Genomic DNA, 24,465 nt, shown 5'->3' on the forward strand with positions numbered 1-24,465 from the left:
CTGATGAGGGGCTATCCATCAGGTCAACCCCCCACCCCCAAACAAAAAAAAAAAAAAAAAAAAAAAAAAACCCCCACCCAAGCCACTACAATTTTGGAATGCACCTAGTAGCATGACATTTATTAGGAATAAAGACTTCCTAGTTCTGGTGCATTTCTGCATGCAGGGGTCATTATGTTACTGCTGTGCGGTGTCTAGTTCAAATTGCTTTTATGTGGACCAGCTATAAGTGTGCAGTTCCCAGGAGCCCCTGGAGGTTTGCTGACTCCAGATAAGTGGCGTTGTGTCAGGGAGATCAGACAACCACCCCCCCTCCAACGTCAGACGTTTATCTGTAACCCTCATTAGCGTCCAGCACCCCATCGTTAGAGAATGCATTGATCTTAACAGTTTTTACGGCTTATGTACTTGGCATTGCAGGACTTCAGCATTTTCTGACCAGGCAGATGTCTGGTGGAGATAAAGTTAGCTGACCTCTGGGCTCTGATGAGTGCCTGACCTTTTTTTTTCCCAAGGAAACATAGAGACTCATGAGGGCCACAGGTCTTCAGCTGTTTTAAAAGAATGTTTAGTTCTATATATTTGTCCTTGTGTTTTTGATGAGAAGTACTGGGATGTTAACTGGAATATTTAGTTCATTTCGATTGTACTAAAGCTAAAAAAGAAATGAATATAAGAGAGAGATAGTTTCTCTCTTGTTTGACAGAAGGATTTAGACATTTGAAGCTGTGTAATTTATGTGCCACCAGTTGTTACAGACTGTGTTTGTGAAGTGTAAGTTTTGGAGAATGAGCCAGTAGCATCCATCTCACTAATGACCAGAGGTGACACATTTCAGCCTCAGGAGAGGGCCAGGTGTGGGGCAAAAATAGAAGCTAACTTGAAGCAAACGTCTGGCCCCATTTTCAGCACAAAAAAAGGAGCTGCATTAGAAATACAGTTACAGCTAACGTTAATAGGAATGGTCCTCTTGTGTCTTTTGTCGCTCTCCAGGATGGACGTATAGAGTTTTCAGAGTTCATCCAGGCCTTGTCAGTGACCTCTCGCGGGACTCTGGATGAGAAGCTCAGATGTAAGAAGACACTTCGTGTGTGTGTAAAATTTTGTTTTAATTGTCGTGTTAAATAAAGAAGAGGACAGGTGTTCTCTGAACAACAGATTCCTACTCAGATGGTGAATGAACAGGTTTTTTTAAAGTAGAAGATTTTGAGAAAAAGTGACTACAACAAAGAGACCAGCATTCAAATCCCCAAAAGCATCACTTGCATATTTTGAAATCACAGTATATAAATACTTTCCGTATTCAAAGTGATGCTCACAAAGACAAGTAAACATTCCCTGTGTTGCTGTGAAACTGCTGTATTTGAATGTTTTCTCTCTTTAAGGGGCTTTTAAGCTGTACGATCTTGACAATGATGGCTACATAACTCGTGATGAAATGTTAAACATTGTAGACGCAATATATCAGATGGTGGTAAGTTTTGCAGTTCGTCTTATTTATCATTCCAGATTGCTCGAATGGTCTCACTTGTAAACATGTGATATTTTAGGGGAACACCGTGGAACTGCCAGAGGAGGAAAACACTCCAGAAAAGAGAGTGGACCGTATTTTTGCTATGATGGACAAGGTGAGTAAATATCAAAAGACTAATGTGACAAAGACAAGTTTGCATTTCCTGTGAAAATGCAGTGTGAATGCTTAATGTCAAAAGATTTTGGCTGAAAGCTGCTGAAGTCAAGATGAAAGGTTTAATAGCGAAACTCTAATGTGAGTTATGTTTGAACAGCTGAAAGTACAGAAACAAAAGTGAAAAATCTGTAGAAAAATAGCAAAATGCCTGAAGAGAGCAGGCATAAAGTTAGCATAAAATAGTAAATATTTGCAAAAATACAGCTTAAAAAGTTGAAACTACCAGAGAGAAATTACAAGAAGCACAGATAGGTGACTACACAAACAAAATATTTTAATAAAAGAATAAAGCCGAAGTTTAAATAAACGAATGAAAAACATACAGAAAAATTATCAGCATGTGACCTTAAACTTTTTTGTGACCTTGAAATTAACGTTTCCTCATTGAAGCAGTAAAAAGCTAAAATGATCACAATAAGGAGAATTTAGCTAAAATAGCTGAAAAGTTAGCTAAAAAAGATCATTTGCAGAAAAGAAACTGAAGGAGTTTGCTGAATTAAGCCAAAATGTTAAAAAGACCACCTAAACATAAAGTTAGCGGATGCAAAATTTAACAAAAAACAGCTAAAAAGAAGAAGATGAAATGTGCATAAAATGTTTAAATTAACAGTAAAAAGTAAAAAGAAGCACATCAAAGTTGATATTAGCAGAAAAAAGTTGACAAATAGCTGAAAATGCTGAAAACAGCTAGAATGAGCAACAAAGACGCTGAAATTAGCACAAAGAAGTTAGAATAAAGCTGAAAAAGAACAATATATATAAAAATACAGTAAATATTTCTGAACATTTTGAAGCATTTTAAGGAGGCTGAAGGCAGCTCTATTCATTTTCAGTCTTTAAATAAATGCTAAAAGGCTACATATCTCAAAAAGTATGATACCAAAAGTCATAGTGAGAATGTCCTGAGATGAAAGTTTTGATATAAACTTTTAGCAGTAAACTTGAGGAACTAGATACATGCCAAAATATATGGAAGAAAAATGGATAATCTCAGTTGTTTAAATGTTTTATAAGCATTCATACAATAATAATATGAATGTAGCACTATAATTATTAGATTCTCATTTATAGGACGGAGTCTGCCTTTGTTGCCACCCTTGAGGCTTTTAAATGGACACTGTTAAGTTTAGAGCTGTTATCTGTTCCAACCTTAGTGTCACTAATACCTCCTACAGTCTATAAACGTCATTTATAACCCCCTTAAGCACAAACCCCTTAGAGCCCACTCTACCAGCACTGAGTTTCTGCTCAGCTTTAGTAAAACATGATACAGTATACAGGCTGGATTGGTGTGTTTATTAGCTCACCGCTGCCAGGACCAGCTCACAGATCTGACTGTGCAGCACTCTGTGATTTGTATGAGAGCAGTGACTGTCCAATTTCTCTGAACTAAAAATCCGTTTACAGGCCTAAAACAGGGCCAGCCCGAACCCGAGTGCCTCCTTCTCCCCCTGCTGGTATTTCTAAGTGAAACTTGACAGATTCAGTTTCATTCTGTTTCGCCTTGCAGAATGCAGACGGGAAGCTGACTCTGCAGGAGTTTCAGGAAGGTTCCAAGGCTGACCCCTCTATTGTTCAAGCGCTGTCGCTCTATGATGGACTTGTGTAGCAATGTAAGGTGAGTCGGGGGGATAATTAGCTAGAAAACACATGCACACTGCTCACTTTGAAATTACTCTTTATTCCCAAGTCATGCTTCAGTTCTATGTTAATGCTGTAATTCTTATTTTAGCAGAGTAAAGAATAAAAAAAAAACTATCTTCTGGCTGAAATTAAAGTGTGGAAGCCACTTTGCGCTCTCAGTTTGTTTCCATGAATTATTCAAATGTCCCACTTGTTTACTGGCAGTATAATAGTCTTGCAGTGCTGGGTGGAGAGCGAAACAGCCCCACAGTCTCACTGCCTAATGTAATGCACAGGCTGCTGCCAATTGTTGCTGACATCCTGCTCAGTGTTCTGTCAACTATGAAGTGAGCTTGTGAAAACATACTGTATTTGTTCATATTGATACTCTGTTTAATGACGAACCCACCCAGGCATCTTGACACTGCTCACTGCCATCAGTCCACACGATAATCCGTCTTGTAACTTCTCAGATGGGTCCAGCTCAGCATCCTCCTGCCCGTTAGACGCCAACGCAGCACCATCACATCCGTAACAGGAGGAGGCATCATTTAACCTGATCACCCAGAAGAGGACTACATCTATGAAGTCCAGATGTGTCAAGTAGCTGCTCATCTACATTTCTATTAAGGATAGTTGGGGGGAAAAAAAACAGCATCTCTGATGTTACATTAAATTTAAACGTGCCAGTAAGAACCCCCCCCCACATCATCTGTCAGTGCTTCTACAGCTGTGTAGCACCGTGCACACTCCTGAGTGTTGTGGAAAATATCTGAACAGCTCTGCAAGCGCAACCTTGGACTCCTCCCATGGACAATCTGAGGAACAGAATTCCTGCTACGGCGTTGGCGTGCATCTTGTCCACATGCATCGGATGGGCCTGAAGCGCTCGGAGCAACTGTGCTTCATCACTATTATGGAGAGACTTAAGATCTCAGCCTGGATCAGTGTGTAACTGTGTGACGACATGAACAATAGCTTGAAGTTACAAAGCAGCATCCTGTACATTACATAATGTAAATACGACGGTAATTTATTTTCTGCTTTGCTGCGTTTATGAGGATTTCCTCATAAATCTGGAATGAAGTTTTATTTTTATCAAACGCGTTGAAATGTTTTGCACTGTATTTTTCATTCCTATTATTATTAATGTTGGATAGTTTCTTTCTCACAACCAGTTTTGTTCAAAAACGAATGTTTAAGTAGCACGTTTTTCCAGAGATTATTTTTCTCTCCTTTGCCATTCTGGGCTCCCTGTTGTGTTTTTTTCCCTCTCCCCTGTTAGCATGTTTGTTGGCTGTTGCACAATTATATCCTGAATGACACGTCCGAGCAACACAGCAAATTCTTACAGCTTTACATTTGAGTCAGGGCTTTTAGTATTTCTTTTGAGAGTGTCACCCTCCACCCTCAGAACAAAACCCTGGTTACTGAGAGGCACAAGTCATCAGTTGTGGCTGTAAAACTTTTGCGAGCTCAGTTGTTGCAATTGTCTGCTTGATCCAGTATTTGTCCAGTGTGAGACCAGAGCATGTAACGATGCCTTTTTTTCATACGTAGATGATTTATTTTTGTGCATTTAGATGTTTTATCAGCTTCCTTTCTGTTTTACGCCTTATGCAAGGTATGATTTACTAAATTATCCATGTCATTTATCAGTTTAGTATAAGAGCACAGAATAAAATGCATTTAAATGGCTAATTATTCTGTAACTGTATTTTAGTCTCATGAATAGAAATGTTTTTTTTAATTACAGTATTTTGAATCATTTGAAGAAGCTGCTTTGTAGAACGATTGTCGTTCAGATGTTTGTAGAATTTTCAATTCCCCTGTTGAAAATCTCACCTTGAGTAAAAAACCTCAGATTGCACAGGTTGTTGTTGAAATAGGATCTGTTTCAGGTCCTTGATTGCACCGCGGTGCTGCACTAAAAGAGAAAGGAGCCTTGTGCCTGGAATTCTTTGCAAAACAGAATCTAACTCAGTCTGTGGTGCAAAGCCTGCACAGCACGGCTGAGTAATGAACAATGAACTGTACAAAAACTGTGATGTGTTGCCATTAATGAGTGAGGTAATGAGTTTGCAGGGCTTACAGCATGTCCTCAAAGTTTTTATTTTATTCTCATTGAGCACAGATGGAAGTGATAACAGACGTGGGGGACTTGTCTTTGACCGGAGACTGTTGTGTCCTTTACATTCTTGATTTTTTTTTTTTTTTTTTGTATCTGCAGCATGTGTCATAAAAAGTGCAGTAAAAACACAAGTGTACTTCGAAGTCAGCCATCATCTTGTTCTAACATTATTTCTGCATCTTTCTTTTTTGGAACAAATCATGTGGTCCTATAAATATACTAATCTGTTTAGTTTTCTACAAGAAGTGTCATTTTTAGAAACAACTTTCTGACACAGCTGATGTGCAACATTTCTGTCCACATGGGCAAAAATCACACAGGTTCAGTGGTTATTATTATTATTATTATTATTTTCATCCTGAGCTCCATTACACTCTAAAAATGAAATGTTGGATTTACTTAACCATGTTATGTTACCTGGTTCCACTTTACTGAGTTGAATAAATTCTAAGCAACATACTCATGTTCTTTGGCTAAAAAACTGGTACATTGCTTTGAATTTACTCAACTCAGTTAAGTGGAACCAGGTCACATAACATGGTTAAGTAAATCCAACATTTCATTTTTTACAGTGTATAAAATTAGACAGGTGCCATGCTGAATATAAACTGGTTATTTTTAAAGAGCCTGTCACTAAGACAATATTCACGGCGCGTCCATGACTTCAGACCCACTTCCAGTGTGCAGAAAGTTGTTTAAAACTGAGTCACAAGGGGCTCAACCGGAATTACGGGGGAAATTAACGTGAATGGGGAGGGGGGGCGATGTTGGAGTGTGTTTAACTCGTAGTCATAGTGGGGTCGAGTTACACATTCATACAAAAAAAAAAAAAAAAGCAGGTTGGGTCTTGGGAACCTTTTAATACCCATCTCCGCCCCCGTTTGGAGCGTCAGAGCAGCAGCCCTCCTGGGGTCCTCCAGCGCAGAGCCAGTCCACGCGCTCCTCCAAACTTTTACGCACGGATCCTCTCCTGTTTCAACGCGATTCTGATGCGCCTCAATTGATCCGTAGTTCCAAAATTGAAACGCTTTTGCATGCACCTGAAGAAGCCACAGAGTCTTTTGGGTAGCTTTGAATTTTAAAACTTCCCCCCCTTTATTTATTGTTTTTTTTTATGTGATTCACTTTACATCCGCACTCAGATGCAGTAAACGTAATTAGGGTGGGAAAATGGCCGGTGCCTTATTGAAGTGCCTTGTCTTGGCAATCCTGATCAGCGAGCACAGGCTCCTGGCAGACCCCTTGTTGCCCCCACGGATCGAGGAAGGCGAAGAATCCGCTGACAGCGCTTCCACTCTGGCGTTCGTGTTCGATGTAACCGGCTCCATGTACGACGATCTGAAACAGGTGATCGAGGGAGCCTCGCGGATCCTGGAGAAGACCCTCAGCAGGAGGACCAGACCCATCAAAAACTTTGTCCTGGTTCCCTTTCACGACCCAGGTACTGTGTAACCAAAAGCAACATTCAGTTTGTTCTCTAAAAGCTGAGGATGCACTTTTGTGATTTTGTGAATGAATTTATGAGGTTTCTAAATTTATTTATATAAACTTCTGGATAGTCAAGTCAAAATAGTTTATTTATTTATTTGACTGAACTTTGCAGTTCACTTTCCACCTTAGTTGACATTTTCTGTCACTCTTGGTTACAGTTTTTTTTCTCCTTGAGAAAAATCACAGAAACAGCAACACATGAGAAGTGTTGCACATGGTGCTGCTTAGCAGTTTCTAGTGAGGTCCAGTCTTCATGGGGCAACACAATACCCTCTACACCACCACACACACACACAGTGGGGGAAAGAGAAGATCTGTTGTTAAGATTTTAACTTTGGGAGCTTGAATAACAGGTAAGCGCCTGTCCAGTTTAGAAACACTTCAGTCTGAAAATAAGAGTACTCCAGTGCTGTTTGTGCACTGATGAGAAGCATATGGTGACTGCTTGTGTGTAATTACCTCAATCACCCCCGTCACACACACTTCCCTTACAAACTTACCCCTCACCACTCCTTTCCTTCACCCTACGGAAAGCCCTCGCAGCCCCCTGTGTAGATGGCCTGGAGGGAAGAGGAGGTGGTGGTGGTGGGGGCCAAACACCACACATGTCTGTGTTTAATGTACCCTGCCCTTCAGGACCTTGTAAACTTCCAAGATTGCAAAGAAGCTGCTGTGGCTGGCAAACAAAAGAGACAAAATGACAGAGCTGTCAGCGTTTTACAGGCATCAAAGAAGAAGAGGAGGAGGAGGACGAGGCAGGAACTTGAAAGCCGGCTAAATTAAATCATGAATGAGCAAGAAATGTCATCAGCTTGACACATGTCTGTAAGCTCTTTATCTTTAGTCTCACAAAGATGTGTCGAAATGGTTTGCGTCAGCTGGAATAACCATCACAGATACATGGAAATCACCAGTCTCCACCCTACCTGATGAGGCTGTAAAAACTACGTTTGTTCACAACAGAACCTTATATTCACTCCTGATGTTTCCAGCTCCACTGAAGGGCCATCAAAAGATATCATGTCCAAGTCTGACCGGCTCTTTTCCATCACACTTCAGACCTGAGGAAGTCACCCACATTAAAAAAAAGTTTAAAAAATGAAGCACTGAGCACCACAGCGGAAAGTGATTATTCAGCCCCCATCCAAGCTTTGGCCACAATGCAGTGATTTGTTTCAAACAAATCCTGAACACGGAAGTGTTGTCAGCACATGTATCTTTTCTTCTGCCATGTGCAAATTAGATCCACATCTTGCACAAAAAGGCAGCAGGACATCATTCAGGTTCTGATGAATTGGGCTGTTTCTTATCAGGGGATTAGGTTTTGTAGACGCTTGTTCAGAGCCCCGAACTGAGCAGAAAAGAATAAATCTTTATTGTCACTGCAATATGTACGGCAAAATTGGATGCAGTCTGTTGAGAGGAAATCACTACATCTCCTGTTCTGATGTATGAACTCTGTTGAATTTTTAAGATGAATTAAAGCTATGTTTTGGCAGTAAATTGTTTCCTTTTGAGCAGATTTGAACTGATTTATTTAAGCAGAAAAGAGGGACTAATCCTCTTACGGTGACACGTTTGTGATGTGGACTTTTATCACCTCACAGATATCGGACCTGTATCCGTCACCACCGACCCAAAGAAGTTTCAGCAGGATCTGCGAGAGCTGTTTGTCCAGGTGGGAACGAAAACACTAAAGTTTTCGAAAGTGATCAAGTCACTAAATTCAGATAGCTCCCCTACTGTGATAGCTTAATAACAACCCCTGTAGCCTCGGGGATGAATTGGGTGATTCAAATGTTTTAATGAAGTGGAACAGCAGCACAAAATGAATAAGTCACGTTTATTTAGTAACGAATTCAAGTCTGAAAGACATATTCTTAGTAGTTTCTCATCCATCTCTTTTCCAGAAGTTCATTAGTGTTTCTTCAAATGTTTTCAGTATTAATGTATAATAAGAGCCCAAGTGTCCTTCCAACAATGACGGGCTCTGTTGCAAACTCTGCACACAAAATGCAACACAAAAGTTTTCAAAAAGCATTATTTAGAGTTCTCTCCAGAGTATGTGACTGTGTGCATTTGCAGGGTGGGGGTGACTGTCCTGAGATGAGTATAGGAGCTATAAAGAAAGCCTTGGAGGTCTCTCTGCCTGGATCCTTCATCTATGTCTTCACTGACGCCAGGGCCAAAGACTACCGGCTGAAACGAGAGGTTCTGCGCCTGGTGCAGCTCCGTCAGTCACAGGTACAAAATCAAGCCTCCCTGCTGTTGCATTTAGTAGATGTTACCAGACAGTGTTTGAAGGTCTGGACTCCAGAGATTTCCCCCAACGTTGGTACGACAAATGAAAAAGTTACCGCAGTCCAAACTGCTACCTGATGTCTGACTATCGGTAAAAACATTCACCTGAGCTATCCTCTTAACTTTCTGCTCTCTTTTTCCTAAGGTTGTGTTTGTGTTGACCGGGGACTGCGGGGACCGGTCCCAGCCTGGGTACAGAGCATACGAGGAGATTGCTGCCACGTCCTCTGGCCAAATCTTTCACCTGGACAAGCAGCAGGTTAACGAGGTGAGACAGTGGGCTTCAATGCAATTAGTTATAATAAAATCATGTTAAGTCCACAAATAATTAATAAAACCCTTACAATACATGGTATGTATCTGTTAAAATGAATGAATTACAGATAAAGTTAAAGATGAAAGTTTTTAATGTAACTGCAATTTGTGATTTGCTGTTCTGTGCAAAATATTTGCACATGCAAGAATTTAATTCTAACAGATAATGTTACCTTAACTAAGAGCTTGTTAGGACTGTGGCATTTTAAGAATTTCTGCATTTAAACAAGGTGAAGTTAAATTAAAGCTTTAATGCTTCTGCTGAATCTCAACATTCAGCAGCACAGGGTTCTTTTAAACAGCCGCCCGGCTCTTTGGAAACAAAAAGAGCTGAGCCCTAATAAAGCAGGAGAAGGATAGAAGAAAGGTGCTTTCTGGTTGCTGATCCTTCCTTGCCTTATGTAAATAAAAAAAAGACAAGGAAGAGGAAAGGTGGGGTCTGCTCTTAAAGAACCACTCAAAGGGATTTTACGAAGATAAATGAGAGCCCCTTTTTCATTGTCAAAGACCTTCTGGAGCATTTAACAGATCCTGGAGCAACTGTACACCAACCATGACCTTTAATATTATAGTCTCATAATTTTACTAGGATACATGTAAACAAGGCTGTTACACGTCCAAATGTGGGTCTTGTGGGCCATTTTGGACAAAATAGTTAAAGCTACATCAGGAGAAAAATCTATCACATAAAAGATCTCTGTGCCTTTTTGGCATCTTTTATTCACAAAACTATTTATAGCAACAGAAATTTTGACCAGGGTTGCCCAAGTTTTCCATGCCTTTGTGTATATTTCCTCAGACTGGAAAAGAACAGGAGTTCAGCAGAGCTTATTAGACAGCAGATGTGATAAAAGCATAAAAAGCTTTTTTTTTATTCAGTGTAATAATCAAACGATTTCAGCGCCGATATTAAACCTCCTGTTCATTTGATACGGTCTGTGATTCTTTTCTGTCGGAAGCGGTGTAACAGAAGCCCTGTCTCTCGGGCCAAAGACAGCAGGGCTCACTTCCCAGTCAGATATAAAAGGAGCCAGAGTTTCCTCTGATATCCTGCATGTCCACACAGGAGATGGCCGAGCAGCTAAGAGCAGGACCCAGCAGCTCTGTACACCATTGGCCCACTGAAACCCTGAACTCACATGGTTTTGTGTGTGTGTGGGTCTGTTTCCTGTCAAGTCATGCTTGCATAGAGGTATACATCACCTGTGTGTGGGGCAGCTTAGTTCATTATCACCCTGTAATCCTGCCAGCTGTTTAAAGAGAGTTTGAATGTTGTTTTTGGGATGCAGAATTAGGAGATTTGCCCTCACATCAAAACCACAGGCGGCTTTCCATTGGTTAAAGTATTTCTGCATATTCTCAACACATGTACTGTATACTCACATGTCATGTATTTAGTTGTTGTTGCTATTTTTACCTGTGTCATTACCTTTTGGTTGGTATCACTTTTAGAAACTGATAGAAACTCTTCAAACCTTCAGAATTTATACAAACCTAACAAAAATATGCTTTAATAACAGAATAAAAATGTGTTGCCAAAATAAATATACAGTCTTTTTCATATTCTCCCAAAGGACGGTGTAAAAAAACATTTGATTTTCTAATCCCATGAGTTCAAGTTAATTATAAAACATCAAAACTTATTAATTTTATTTTTCCATTGAATGATCAGATAACTAATCAAGTATTCTTTACAGGCTGTAAGATTTGCTTAAAAGATTCCTGTTTTCTCTCTCTCTACAAAGGAGCACTGTATTTGTGTAGTGCGTCGCCTTTCTGGTTTCCTCATTATGTGTATTCAGTGAGTTAAATGGGGGTGGGGGTGTAATGGTTCTCAAGCACATAATAAAATTTAGGTTAAGATTTCTCAACAGTCGTCTGCATGAGCTACCAACACAGATGCATCTCCTTCGGTGGGCTGCCTCCCTCGAGTGCAGGCCATTTCTGACAGCGAGAGCTTCTTCGTGTCGAAACTCCCGCTGAGAAGGATCAGGGCCTCCATCTGGTGCGGTCCACTCGATTTGTAGTGGGACGTTTTACACCAAATGTTTGTGGCCGCAGTGTTTAAACCTGGGTAAAGACTAAACTGACCCCTGCCTACTAGGATGTCTGGATTTAGGCTGTTTAACCACAACCAGGTACCATCATTTTCCTTCCTCATGTTGTGTCCCTGGATGAGTTAGTGGCCTTTAAAAGTACCCCAGCTTCTGCTACTTCTCCTCCTCTGACCCATCTGTCACGCTGCTATGACTAGCCGAGGGGAGTCCTTCCTGTTAGAGGTCTGTAAGCCGTTCATCTGAGACAGGCAGGATGAGGTTTCACAGGTCTTTAGATCTTCTGCTTTCCTGGTAAAACAGGGAGTGGGTCAGAGCCCAGCATGATCCTCCAGACCCACGGAGGGCTGGACAGTGAGTCGATCCATCTCTGCGTTTTGCTTCCTTTTATCTGAGCTCTGAGAGCAGAGAAGTGCCCACTCCTCTTTGCTCTCCTGTGTAAAGAATAAACATTGTCCTGGGGCAGATGTAGGACCAGTCATAGCAGTTTCCTGCTCTGCTGGTGACGGCTACACATGTGGCAGACATTACAGCTGTTTCCAGTTGTAAAACTGCTGAAGGGAACAGCTGCTGTCAGCACTCAGTGGAATTGATGTACAAAAAGTGGAGGCCTGATAATTAAATTAAAGGCTTTTCTTGTTTCGTTTTTTCGTAAACTTCCTAAAATGTGTAGCTGCTGGCCTGAAGGCACACGGATGAAACGCTTTGAGTTTGCTTCCTTGCACACACAAGTCAACCACTTTGTCTCTTCATTAGACTCAAAAGTAAAACTAGACCGCTGTTAAATGTTCAGAAGATGGAAGACATTTTGTCAGACAGGACCACTAAAATGAGACACTGAAATGATGATGACTTCTGCTGCTTTTGGTTTTGTTTCTGAGACAGAAAGAAACTGGAATTAATACCAGAAGAACGATTAAATACGTAACGTCAAGCTGTTGTCAAAACTGAAAGTCTATCTTTTCAGCCTCAAAAAGACTTAATATTTTAAGTAAAGCCTATTATTCCCATTAAGTAGGCCAATATTCAGTCTGTCTGTGGCTATTGCAGATTGTTGGTTAATCTTTGTTGGGAGTGCTGGAGTGACTAAGTGAGGCCCAATGCGTCTGACCTCATCTAGCTTCCTAAATTTAACCTGTTCCTCAGAAAAAGCAGGATGCTGCCTGCCAGTTCAGTTTCTGAATCACCTTTGATCAAAATGCTCTTTGGAAATATTCAGTTTAATGCTTATTTCTAAAACTAATCACGAACCGTCCCACCCCCACATCCCGCAATGCTTTCATTCTGAGGAACAAGCTGTGTGATTCATGGAGGCTGTGCTGCAGGAGCGGGACTACTGCCTGACAAACTTCCACTGTGAGAGACGCTCTTCTGGGAATATATGCTTGAGAGCGCAGAAAACTGTATGTTATCAGTTTGACAGCTGAGCTCTTTTGCTTGTCCTTTGTTTAGGCAGAATCTCTTCCTGGAATACTTTTGCAATGAAAGAAAAGTCTAAAGACATAAAGCAGAGAAGGGAAGATGATGGAACCTTGGAAGACAAACATTGGGCCTCATGCAAAAACATGTTCGTATTCTTGTCCTAAATTTCTCTTACTTTTGTTCGTACAAAGGGTTCGTACGAACATGTCACGTCAGATTCAACAAACTCTTCTATCTTCAGGAAAAGTGCGTAAATGAGCTGCGTAAATTCCACCTGTTCGTATCCAGCTGTTCGTGCACGCGAGAGGAGATCAGCATAATTACCACCCCAAAAACACCATATAAGACTACGTTTCCTGCCTCAGATATCATGAAAATGACAGCGAAAATTAAAAAGAAGAACTTTACGAGTTCAGAGATTGAAGTCTGTCTGTCAGAGATCCAGAAAATAAAATCTGTCATTTTTAGCAGGTCAGCTGTGGAATAAAATGAGCTGCTAATAGTATAAACAACTGTGTTAAATCATTTTCATTTATTCAGAAGCCGCACCATTGCGCACCATACCCCCCCCCCCGCGTGGGCTCCAGTGGTCTCAGTTGCGGTTCTGAAATAAGCATTTTAAAATGTTTTCAAAATATGTCTGGCACTTTGGAGAAAATCCAGGACTCACTGGAGGGATTATGCATCCCCTCTGGCCTGGGAACGTCTCGGAGTACCCCAGGACGAGCTGGAAGGTGTAGCAGGGGAGAGGGGGGTCTCTCTGCTGCTGCCACCGCACCTGATCCCAGATAAGCGGCGGAAAATGGACGAACTGACAATTTATATTGTTAGTCTAAATTATTACATTTAAAATTATAACACTAATTCAAGCAGAATAGCCTATTGTCAAGATAATCATGGAGTGTAATATATTTTCAACTCAAAATATCTTAAAACTAACGAAATATAAAGTTATTACGGAGGAAAACCCGTCTGGATAACAGCAGACTGACTGCTCGTAAAATATACGACAGGTCTGGACCACTCGTGAATTTTGTTCGTATCTGAAAAAAATCGTAGAGTACGAAAACATTGGTGAATGCCACTAATTCTCCTAAATCACTTGTATGCACAACTTAAGAACAAATCTATGCGTACGAACGGTTCTTGCATGAGGCCCATTGAGAAGAGATCGTACAAAAGTTTAGGACAGATTCTCTCAATTTGCCTCATGCACTTATTGTGTTTCCTTTTAATGGCACTTTAATGCTGTTTTTCTTCTCCTGTCAGGTTTTAAAGTGGGTAGAAGAGACGGTTCAGGCCATGAAAGTCCACCTGCTGTCTTCCAATCATGACAGTGCCCAGGAAAACAAATGGGAAGTGCCCTTTGACCCCAGCCTGAAAGAGGTCACTGTGTCACTCAGTGGTCCAGCGCCACAAATCGAGCTGAGCGACCCCCTTGGTTGTCATAGTTTTACTCTTCCCATCTTGTCTTATACACTGACAGTATCATCAATACAAAACACATCACAGTCTCTATAATGTGTTCACTGGTCTTTCCACAGGTCGGGTAGTTGGTGTTGAGCAGGGCCTTACAGAGCTGTTGAATATTCCCAACTCTGCTCGTGTCATCAACCTTAAGTTTCCCAGACCAGGAGCCTGGACACTCAAGGTACTCCACTGTAAGATAATCGATACAAATGTTATAGTTCCATCCCTGAACTCAGTTACTTTCTTTTTAAAGGTGAGCTGCAGTGGGCGTCACACCCTGAGGGTTACGGGTGTCAGCAGTTTGGACTTCCGGGCCGGCTTTTCTACTGTACCTGTCTCAGAGTTCAATTACACCAGAGAGAGGCCAGTTAAAGGTGCAGACAGATTTCTGTTAGCTTCCTCTGATTTAATAAAATATTTGTGCCGGAGATGACTTCAATGTTACCTTTCCTTGTTTCTCAGGCCTTCCAGCTCACGTTATGTTAAAATGCACAGGCCTGAAGCCGCCAGGCTTTCTGAGCCATGTGGAGCTAGTGTCCAGCTCAGGTCGCTCCTTACGCACAATTCCTGTGCCTCTGCCTTCTGACCTTGGCCAACAAGGGCTGTGGCCTCTCCCAGAGTTTCGCACACCTCCTCAGAGCTTCTTCATCAAAGTATCTGGCAATGATGACATGGGTTTCCACTTCCAGAGGCTGTCCATTGTTTCCTACAGCAACATCATTCCAGGCAGGCAACAACCACCCTCCCTGCCGATGCACCACACCAAACCCACCCCGCAACGCTTCTTACACCTCATTAATCTTTTCTGCCAACTTTAACCTTTGTGTCCTCCTTTGTGTAGATCCCCCAGTTGTGAGAATGCCTGACGTGGTGAAAGGGTTTTACATGCAGCCGGCTGTGATTGGCTGCTCCGTGCAGAGTGACATTCCCTACAGGCTGAGATTCACCAGGAGCGGGATCTCCCTGGGAGAGGAGAAACACTTTCAGTGAGTGCGCTCCACTCTGGATCATTTGGCTTGCCTTCATTACGGCTTCCGTTAGATGTTGCAGTGCCGTGCACCCATGGCCCGCTTTAGAAAACACTAATTAAGCTGCTCACCGCCCTCACCAGTGAGCTCACCTGTAAGGCATTTGTACTGCCTGAATCGTGCATTTTATTGGCTCATTTGTCAAGAAGAGGGTATACACAGTCACTTTTGTGAACATTACATCTTCGATTGTGTCATCTTGAGGAACGAACAAAGTGTTGATTCTTTCCTGCTGTTCACGATCTGCTTTGAATTACACTCATGGATTGCAACTAACTTCTGATGAAAACTATGTGCATTCACCAAAAGTATTAATTGGACTTATTGTGAAATAGGATCTTGTTACACTCCAGCCAACCACATGTGTCTTTGTGTCAGGAATTCTGCTGTAGCATCCTGGGAGATTGCACGTGCTTCAGGCGAGGACGAAGGTGCATATGAGTGCGTAGCACAGAGCAGCGTAGGACAAGGATGGGCCTTAACACAGCTAACTGTTCAAGGTATGTCAGACGCACAAATCAGTGTGAGCACACACCCTCTCGGTGGTTTAGCAGTGCACAGCACACAGTGCTGTTTCAAAGGAATCCTTTGAAATTAAGTCCAGACCGTTTTAAAATATCTTTTGTTTCATATCTAAAACATCAGCCAGATGCAGAACATGCCAGCACAAACATTAGGTTTGAAAGGTAAACTAATTGTCTTCTGTTTGCTCACTGCTGATAACAACAGTTTGATGTTTTGTTGCCATAAAAACAGAGCCTCCTCCAGTTTTAAAACCTGCAGTGAACGTGACTTCCTCTGCTGGAGGAGTGGCCGTGCTCTCCTGCCAGGTGGAGGGCTCCATGCGCCACAACCTGACCTGGCATCGGGCGGGTCGTATCATCAGGGCCCACACTGGGAGGGTGAGGCTTCTGGCCGACTCGACTCTGCAGATCAGCGGGGTTCGAACTCAGGATGCCGGAGCGTATCACTGCGTGGCCACCAACTCTCAGGGAGAGAGCAGAATCACAGTGTGGCTCCTGGTCCCAGGTACAGTAGGACGGTACGCCGCTGGTCATCTGTTTAAACATTCAACACGCCGGCATCTCGTGGCTCCTCTCAGCCCCCCGGTCATCTGGTTTCCATTACTGCCCCAACCTCCATGCAGTCACATTGAGCTACTTCCTCCACAGAAAACGATCTCATCAGGCAAAACTGACAACTGATGAAAAATGCGTCTGTTATTGTAGGCACACTCTCAGTGAGTTTTGTAAACAGCCAAAACAAAAATGTGTGGCCTGTCCTTACAGAATCATGATGTCAGACATTAGCTACTTGCTAATTGCTTCAAGCCCACTGTTCTTCATCTCATCATAGGGAAGTTATAAATGACATCATGCAGCCCTGAGTCACGGACATTGCTTTTGTTTGTTTTTTTTACTTGGGTTTGACTCCAATCGCAGAGGCTCCTACAGTAGTAGTTCACCCCCAGACCCAGGCCTTCTCCCGGGGGGATGAGATCCGCTTCGTCTGCTCGGCGTCCGGCTCCCCTCCTCCCCAGCTCATCTGGAGCCGTGGAAACATGTTCCTAACTAATCAGCTGAGGTAAGGGAACTCTCAGCCCACTCAGCACCTCTGGCAAAGAAAACTCAGAAAATCATTACAGTCCCTTTTGTATTTCATTCACAAATGCCACGTTTTGTTTGCTAGGTTTTGAAAAGTAAAATTAACTGCTGTTATCCAAACATAGAAATTTACAAAGAAAAAAAAAAGAATAAATCTCACGATAATACCCAAAAGAAAAAGAAAGTGTACATTTCAATGTGTCAAGAAACATGAATTATTTAATTTTCTGATACAGGCTGGACCTAAACCAACATGGGGTATTGATCATCAGAGGAGCCCTTCCTGAGGATTCGGGGAACTACACTTGTCTGGCGACCAATGAGGCTGGGAGTGCCTCTCAGTCTGTGTCACTAACATATGCAGGTAACACCCACAGATATCTACTGGAGCGTGCTAATGTCGAGACGAGATGTTGGCGTTTTTCTACTCAGCTTTTTAATGCCAGTCTTGGAAGGGTATCAAGATTGAGACAAGCTTTAAAGTAGAGTATAGCCACTTTCTTATATGTTTAGGTATTTCATCCTTGTTTTGTGAGGACTGACAGTTTTTGATGTGAAGTTGCAGACTGAGCTGTCAGTCCTTGCTTGATAAAAAAAAAGAAAAGAACTTGACAGTGATAGAGTGAGGCAGCCTGTTCCTGGGGCAGGTTGGTTTTATGCTTCCATCTGACTCTGAATGTCATTGTAGCAACACTGATCTGTCAAATCTGTCCTAACTTGTGTCAATTCATCTTAACTGGTTTCATGTGAAACATGGTTTCAGTTGTTTTACACTTTGACTTAAAGGGATCCACGATTAGTTGTAACGTTAGACTTTATTTGATAAACATATATTTTAACTGTAAAATAAAGACCGTAAAAATACTGTAGGCTGTTTAGTTTTTATAATTTTTAAACTAAAAGTCTAAAAAATATTACACGGATGGAGCCATTTTACTTACATGCAAAGCATTCTGGGTAAATGATGATGTGGATAGGTCATCGGTGTGAGGCTGCTAGTGAGCTATATCCACCCTGAAGGTTAATCTTGGACAATATCTGATGATTGGCTTTTTTAAATGAAACCAGAGAGCGTTGACAGAGAGGAGAAGGTAGAAATGACTCAGCCTGTAACTGAAAATATAGATGGAGGACAACAGAGCTGCTTCATGGAAGAAGAACCTCAGCTTAGCCTATTAGCTTTAGCGTTAGCACCAATGCTATCACCATATATATGTATTAGCTCAGTGCTACACATTCTCCTCTCGTCACTGAGGTCCTCCATCCACATGACAGAGAGGGGAACACAAAAATAACTCAGCCTGCAACTGAAAATATGGATGGAGGACCTCAGTTTAGCTTGTTTCTTGTGCTAGCACTGAGCTAATATATATAGGGCAATATAGCATCTGCACTAGCGCAAAGGCTAACAGGCTAAGTTGAGGTTCTTCTTCCATGAAGCAGCTCTGTTGTCCTCCATYCATATTTTCAGTTACAGRCTGAGTCATTTCTACCTTCTCCTCTCTGTCAACGCTCTCTGGTTTCATTTAAAAGAGTCGATCATCAGATATTGTCCAAGATTAACCGTCAGGGTGGATATAGCTCACTCACACCGAGGACCTATCCATGCCATCATTTACCCAGAATGCTTTGTGTGTAAATAAAATGGCTCCATCAGTGTTAAAATATATTTTTAAAAATTTACAAAACTAAACAGCCTACAGTATTTTTACAGTCTTTATTTTACAGTTAAAATATATGTTTATCAAATAAAGTCTAATGTTACATGTGATCTAATCATGGATCACTTTAAGGAAATTTGTAGTTGTTTATATTATTTTATTTTATTTTTTGTTAAAACAACATATTAATTTTGTTTTCTAGTGTAGAAATGTGCAACTAAGTACAGTTTTTTTTCTTTCTCCAGAGAGACCCAGAATAATTGTGACACAGCCGGTTGTACTTGTACCTATCGGTGGTGATGCAACTCTGGAGTGTCAGGCGTCAGGTGTTCCTCCGCCTCTTGTTCACTGGTTCAAAGGTAATTAAGTGTTACCATCAAGTGTGAGGATGTCCTTCTCAGAAACCCACATTTTTTTTGTTTTTTCCTCCAGGTGAACTCGAGGTGGGCTCTGCTCCTTTTGTCGAGCAGGACGCACAACGGGGGACGCTGAAGATCCGAGGGGTGCAGGAGGTCGACGCCGGCCAGTATAACTGTGTGGCAAGCAGTTCTGCTGGGACCTTCACTGGCACCGTCAGTCTGGAGGTTGGGGGTAAGACAACGCTTCAGCATTCTGCACAAAGCTTGTTTCTCTCAAACTCGCACAAAGAAGAAAAAAATATCCATCTTGTGCTGCTTACACAAACACAGCAGCCCCATTGTTTCTGGAGGAGCCCGCTGACATGACGGCTAATGTAGGGGAGAATATCACCCTCCGCTGCGTCGCCCGAGGTTTACCGCCGCCGACTGTGACCTGGCGCAGAGAGAACGGTAGAGAGATTCCTGCAAGGACAACCAGCCACAGCAAGACAATGCACATGAAGAACGGGCAGCTTTTAATTCAGAGTAAGTTTTCTGTGAATCACTGTTACTGCAAAAACCCCGTTGCTTTCGGAGCAGACTCACACAGCTTCATGAATTACTTAAACTGACTGGCATGACTCAAACTGTCAAAGTGAGTATTTATAGACGAGAGACAGCCCTTCATATCGGATTCAGCTAACGTTTTCTTTGGAAAGAGTCACAACAGGAAGTCGGTGGAAGTGCTAAAATTACTATGTATGAATTTACTTTTTATGATATGAACGCATGAGTGGCATTTTTCTGAAATGCTGCAAAGGTTGATGTTTTGTTTGACTTCCCATCAAAGTAAAGTGAACATAAGTTAAAACCTTTCAGCCTGAAATCTTTCTAATCTTGGCCACTGGGATCCTTTGTGCTCCTGGGAGGAGGTGTTTAGAGTGTGTAATATAACACAGCTGAGGAATGGACATTTTAGCATGAGCTACTTCTGTCACTGTTTCCATTTGTGGCCACCGTCTGATCTAACTGATTCAATCTGCTGCACATGGCTTGACTTTGTACCTGTTATAGTTTTACATAATGCCTTTGTTCATGTTGTGAAACCCAAACGCACCAGCTATTGTCAATTACTCCTCATGTTTTACTTTAATGCGTCTCGACGTTACTTTTATGCTTCTAATGCTTATGTCGTTACCTATTATAATTACTCCCTGATTAGCTTCACAAAGGAATTGAATTATAGGTCAACCTTTGTGCATATGATGTCCTGGGAATTCACAGAGGGGGGAAATGTGTGTCAGCTGGCTAACAGCTGAGCCAAACACATTAATCTTGTGTTTTTCTATTTTTAAACCGGTGATTACAGAGCCGTCAACCCAATAATACCACTAGTTACTGAAGGAAGGGCTTAAATGCTATTAGCCGAGGCTCATTATTCAGCACAAGTTTTCATAGTGTGAGTGTAGAGTTTGTTTTATCTCTCATGGGCTGTATTTCCATTAACATATGTTTGACTGTAGGTGCCTGGCTGCAGGATGAAGGGTTATACATCTGCGAGGCTAAAAACCAGTTTGGAACCATAAAAGCTGAGGCCAGAGTTAGTGTCACTGGACTGGGTAAGCTTCTTGTACCCCCCACTGTGGACTAATTACCCTCATTTTCCATCTTGTGGTTAGTGTTTGTGTTTACATTTCTCCTGCAGAGCCCCCTCTCTTGGCCCAAGCAGCTCCAATCATGACCACTGTCATCGGGCAGTCTTTTAGCATCCCCTGCATGTTGCTGGACGGCATACCGCTTCCAGAAAGACACTGGTCTAAAAATGGACAACCTGTAAGCCTGTGACCGGTTCTAAACATATTCATTCCATAAATAATTTTTGTGTTTTGTTTTTAAGATTTCTTTTTCTTGAACAGGTTGCGCTCAATGGCAGGATGTTCTTAAGGAGTGATGGCAGTTTGTACATCGAAAGGACCGTTGCAGAAGACACAGGGATTTATGTCTGCACTGCAGAAAATGTAGCAGGCTCCACAAACATCACAATCAATGTGGAGGTTCAAGGTAGGAGACGAATGATAGCAGTTTAAAGCTCACTTGCACTGTTGCCAAGAAACACAGTTACATTTAGTTTAAACCTCCTCTCAGCAGACAATTACTTAGCTTAAAATGAAAAAGTGGGGCTTAATTTACGTTGGAAACCATAAGATATGGGCTATGTTTGAGGTCAGAAATAGGATCTTTTAGCACATTTCATTCTGTGTGTGCAGTCACACTCGACTAGTCTGCCTTTCAAAGAAATGTGGTTTAAAAACATTTGCATAACACAAACATATTTTTGTGGTTTGTATGCAAATCTAACACTTAAAAAAGCAAGAAAAACAATTTTCATTACTTCAACTTCCTGTATTTTACGTGTGATAGTAAAATTTTTAATCTTATATTGAGCTAAAATGTTTTTGAAAAAAAAATAAGTGACTTATTTACTGCTGAATCCAATTTTCTCAGCATTAGGTTTGCCCACAAAAACAATTTTGCTAAAAAAGGCTAAAAAAATCATGAAAAACCAAAATACCTGAATGATTCAAACATGTCATCACAGTGAAGAGGCCTGGCTGCCTGCATGCTTTGATGAATGAGGTGATTTTGTATAGTCGACAGATATTGACACACAGGTTCATCATCAGCTTGTAACAAAGACGCCATGTAATATTGATACTGCTGGCAGGTTTTAGTCAGCGATATTGATGCTGACAGCTCCTTCGTGGTCAGTCAGACAGCTGTTCTTTACAACCTGCTTCCTCCACAGTCCCCCCAGAGATCAGTCCTGGTCCATACCAGTACATAGCCAATGAGGGCACGGCCATAAGACTGTCATGTGAGGCCAGTGGAGTTCCCAAACCAGATGTTGTCTGGTCCAAGGTAAAGAAGTCACACCCCATAAACACGTGCATATTTATGAAATCGTACCACATTATTTATGTTTGGTTAGATTTAGTATTCTTTTAAATAATTCATTGTAAACTAGACAAGAGCATAAGATCAGAGGTTATATCTTCTAGTTTATTTGAAAAATATTAAACACAATTTTCAACAAGTCTAGACCTCAGTAATCTGTGATTTCACTAGATGTGACAGTACAAGTATTTCCTTAAATCAATGTATTAATTTAACATTTTTTCATTAATTACCTGAAAATTATTTCTCTCGAAACAACAATTAAAGTAAAATCTAATTTCCATCATGTTAAATGTATTATGGAATAATACTATTTCACATAAACAGCCCTGAAACCTCTAACAGTATATTATGATTGTGTTTACATAAGTGCTTTATTTTTTGTTGTATTCCTTTTCCCCCGTCCATCCTTTTCTTTTATTTGTAAGACCTCACTGGAAAACACCAACAATAGTTTGTGCTGCAGTCCATTGTTGATCCTCCTGAACAGGGAGGATGTAACCATGGCAACTTTACCCTGTTGCTACTTGGTTCTGTGAAATAACTCAGTGTTTCATTGTACCTCAGGGATCTATTTAAAACCTCTACTACAATGCTTCATGAGAGGAAAGTCTGAAAGGTTGTGTTGTGTCCAGACAGGGCCTGGGCCACTGAGCTCAATCATCACTGGATGCAAAACATGAACAGCATTTTATGTTATCACTATAAGTATCACACACTTTAATTCTCTGCATTTTTCCTTTGTCTTTGCCAAAAACATGACTGCTAAATGAAATAGCTAATATTATCTACAGCAGGGGCGCCCAAACATTTTCCCCAAGAGGGCCAAAATGAGAATCTATCTGGAGCTGTGGGCCAAATGCAGTAATATAATACATGAAATACAAATACTATTTTAGTAAAGTCCTTTATTTTGTAACAATTAAGCTAGCAGCCAGTGTGGTGGCCTGCTTTTGTTTTAGTCTGGGCACTTGGAGAAAGTCTGCCATATGCTCAAGTAGCAAAGGCTCATGGGAAATTTCATAAATTGATAAAATATGAATTTTCCTGGCCTTACAAAGTGTGCAAATCTACATGTGGGGTTAAATCTAATCTAAATATCACTTTTTACTTATATTTCACATTTCTTATTTAAATATGAAATGTGAAATATCATAATATGATAAATATATTAAGATTATTATTATTATTAATCAAAGATAAAGTCAGAATCATGAGTGAAAACTATCTGTACTACAGCCCCTTATATAGTCATTGGGCCAATGGATAAATTGACAAAGTGGAAATACTTTTTCTACATAGGACAACAGGTTACAGCCTAGTAACAATGGCAACTGCTGGTAGGTCAAATAAAATGGCTTGGTGGGCCAAATTTGGGCTGCGGGCCCCACTTTGGGCTCCTCTGATCTACTCTACAGGGATCATAGAAGTGTATGGCAAAGATTATGGAACCACATTAAAACCAGTGACTTGATTCTTTCAATGAAAAAATAAAGTAACAAAATGTATCAAAAATCTACAGTATATCATACATTGCTAAAAAGGTCAACAAGCTGCTAGTTCCTTTATTACAACAGAGAGACGACTCTCTGCGTTTCCCGCTTCCTCCACCAACATTTTCAGCAGCTACTCTTATGTAAAGGAAATTTATTTTCTTGTCAGATAAAAGTGAATCTGTAAAAGTAATTTTATGTTCAAAGCGAGTGCTTTCGCAGCAGGCTACATTCTTCTGTGTTTCCTGGATATTGCAGATAGAGAGCAATTCAACGGGGCGGCCTGTAATTACGTCTGACATCAAAGGCTGCACTGTAAACCTTAAACCGTATCTTCTGTCCACTGTTTCGGCTGCCGTTCTTCCAGGGTAGACAACCTCTGACCAGGGACCGCTCCTCTTTTAAACCCGACTCTGACGAGTACCTCCACATCGCCCATCCCACCGCTGACGATGCAGGGATCTACATCTGCACCGCCACCAGCCCTGTCGGCTACACGAGTCGAGAGATCCAGCTTAGTGTCAACAGTAAGATCAGGACATTGCTCCTAAATACATTTTAGTGTCAAACAATTTTCTGTGTAATGATGCTAGGAGCCAACATAGTTATTCAATAATGTTCCTTTTTTTGTTCAAGCTATCCCAAAGATAATGGGCGTGAGTGGCCATGACAACATTGTAGAGACGGCTGCTGAGGTGGGGACAGAAGTTGTTCTCCCCTGCGAGGTCCAGGGACACCCTTCTCCGTTCGTCACATGGAGCCGAAATGGACAGCCCATCCCCCCTGTCACAGCTGGGTAAGAGGATGTCCTCTCCATCAATTTATGTGCTTTAAAAATGAAACATTAAGTGGAAAATGGCAAAAGATTTCACCTTTACCGTACAGCTAA

General features: G+C 41.4%; 2 protein-coding genes across 6 annotated transcripts in view; both read left to right on the forward strand.

Annotated features, from left to right (window-relative positions):
• Positions 1–5,591, forward strand: part of LOC106516689 (neuronal calcium sensor 1) — a 17,259-nt gene extending 11,668 nt beyond the window's left edge. For 3 of the 4 annotated variants that reach the window (XM_014007165.1, XM_014007169.1, XM_014007166.1), the window contains 5 exons: positions 994–1,072; positions 1,386–1,474; positions 1,551–1,628; positions 3,201–3,308; positions 3,787–5,591. In XM_014007165.1, the coding sequence (XP_013862619.1) occupies positions 994–1,072; positions 1,386–1,474; positions 1,551–1,628; positions 3,201–3,299 (345 nt within the window). In that variant the 3' untranslated portion in view covers positions 3,300–3,308; positions 3,787–5,591. The remainder of the gene's footprint in view (positions 1–993; positions 1,073–1,385; positions 1,475–1,550; positions 1,629–3,200; positions 3,309–3,786) is intronic. The other variant, XM_014007167.1, reaches the window with a different exon arrangement.
• A 537-nt stretch (positions 5,592–6,128) lies between these two features.
• hmcn2 (hemicentin 2) overlaps positions 6,129–24,465 on the forward strand; it is a gene marked incomplete in the record, with an annotated part of 47,183 nt that continues 28,846 nt past the window's right edge. For both annotated transcript variants that reach the window (XM_014007170.1, XM_014007171.1), the window contains 22 exon segments: positions 6,129–6,885; positions 8,543–8,613; positions 9,021–9,179; positions 9,382–9,504; positions 14,297–14,468; positions 14,572–14,678; positions 14,751–14,871; positions 14,960–15,223; positions 15,339–15,483; positions 15,904–16,025; positions 16,282–16,554; positions 16,968–17,109; positions 17,366–17,493; positions 19,036–19,149; positions 19,223–19,381; positions 19,480–19,674; positions 20,652–20,747; positions 20,834–20,961; positions 21,045–21,189; positions 21,935–22,047; positions 23,944–24,103; positions 24,213–24,372. In XM_014007170.1, the coding sequence (XP_013862624.1) occupies positions 6,615–6,885; positions 8,543–8,613; positions 9,021–9,179; positions 9,382–9,504; positions 14,297–14,468; positions 14,572–14,678; positions 14,751–14,871; positions 14,960–15,223; positions 15,339–15,483; positions 15,904–16,025; positions 16,282–16,554; positions 16,968–17,109; positions 17,366–17,493; positions 19,036–19,149; positions 19,223–19,381; positions 19,480–19,674; positions 20,652–20,747; positions 20,834–20,961; positions 21,045–21,189; positions 21,935–22,047; positions 23,944–24,103; positions 24,213–24,372 (3,368 nt within the window).

This window comes from Austrofundulus limnaeus, unplaced genomic scaffold, assembly GCF_001266775.1.
Source record: "Austrofundulus limnaeus strain Quisiro unplaced genomic scaffold, Austrofundulus_limnaeus-1.0 Scaffold40, whole genome shotgun sequence".
Lineage (NCBI taxonomy): Eukaryota > Metazoa > Chordata > Actinopteri > Cyprinodontiformes > Rivulidae > Austrofundulus > Austrofundulus limnaeus.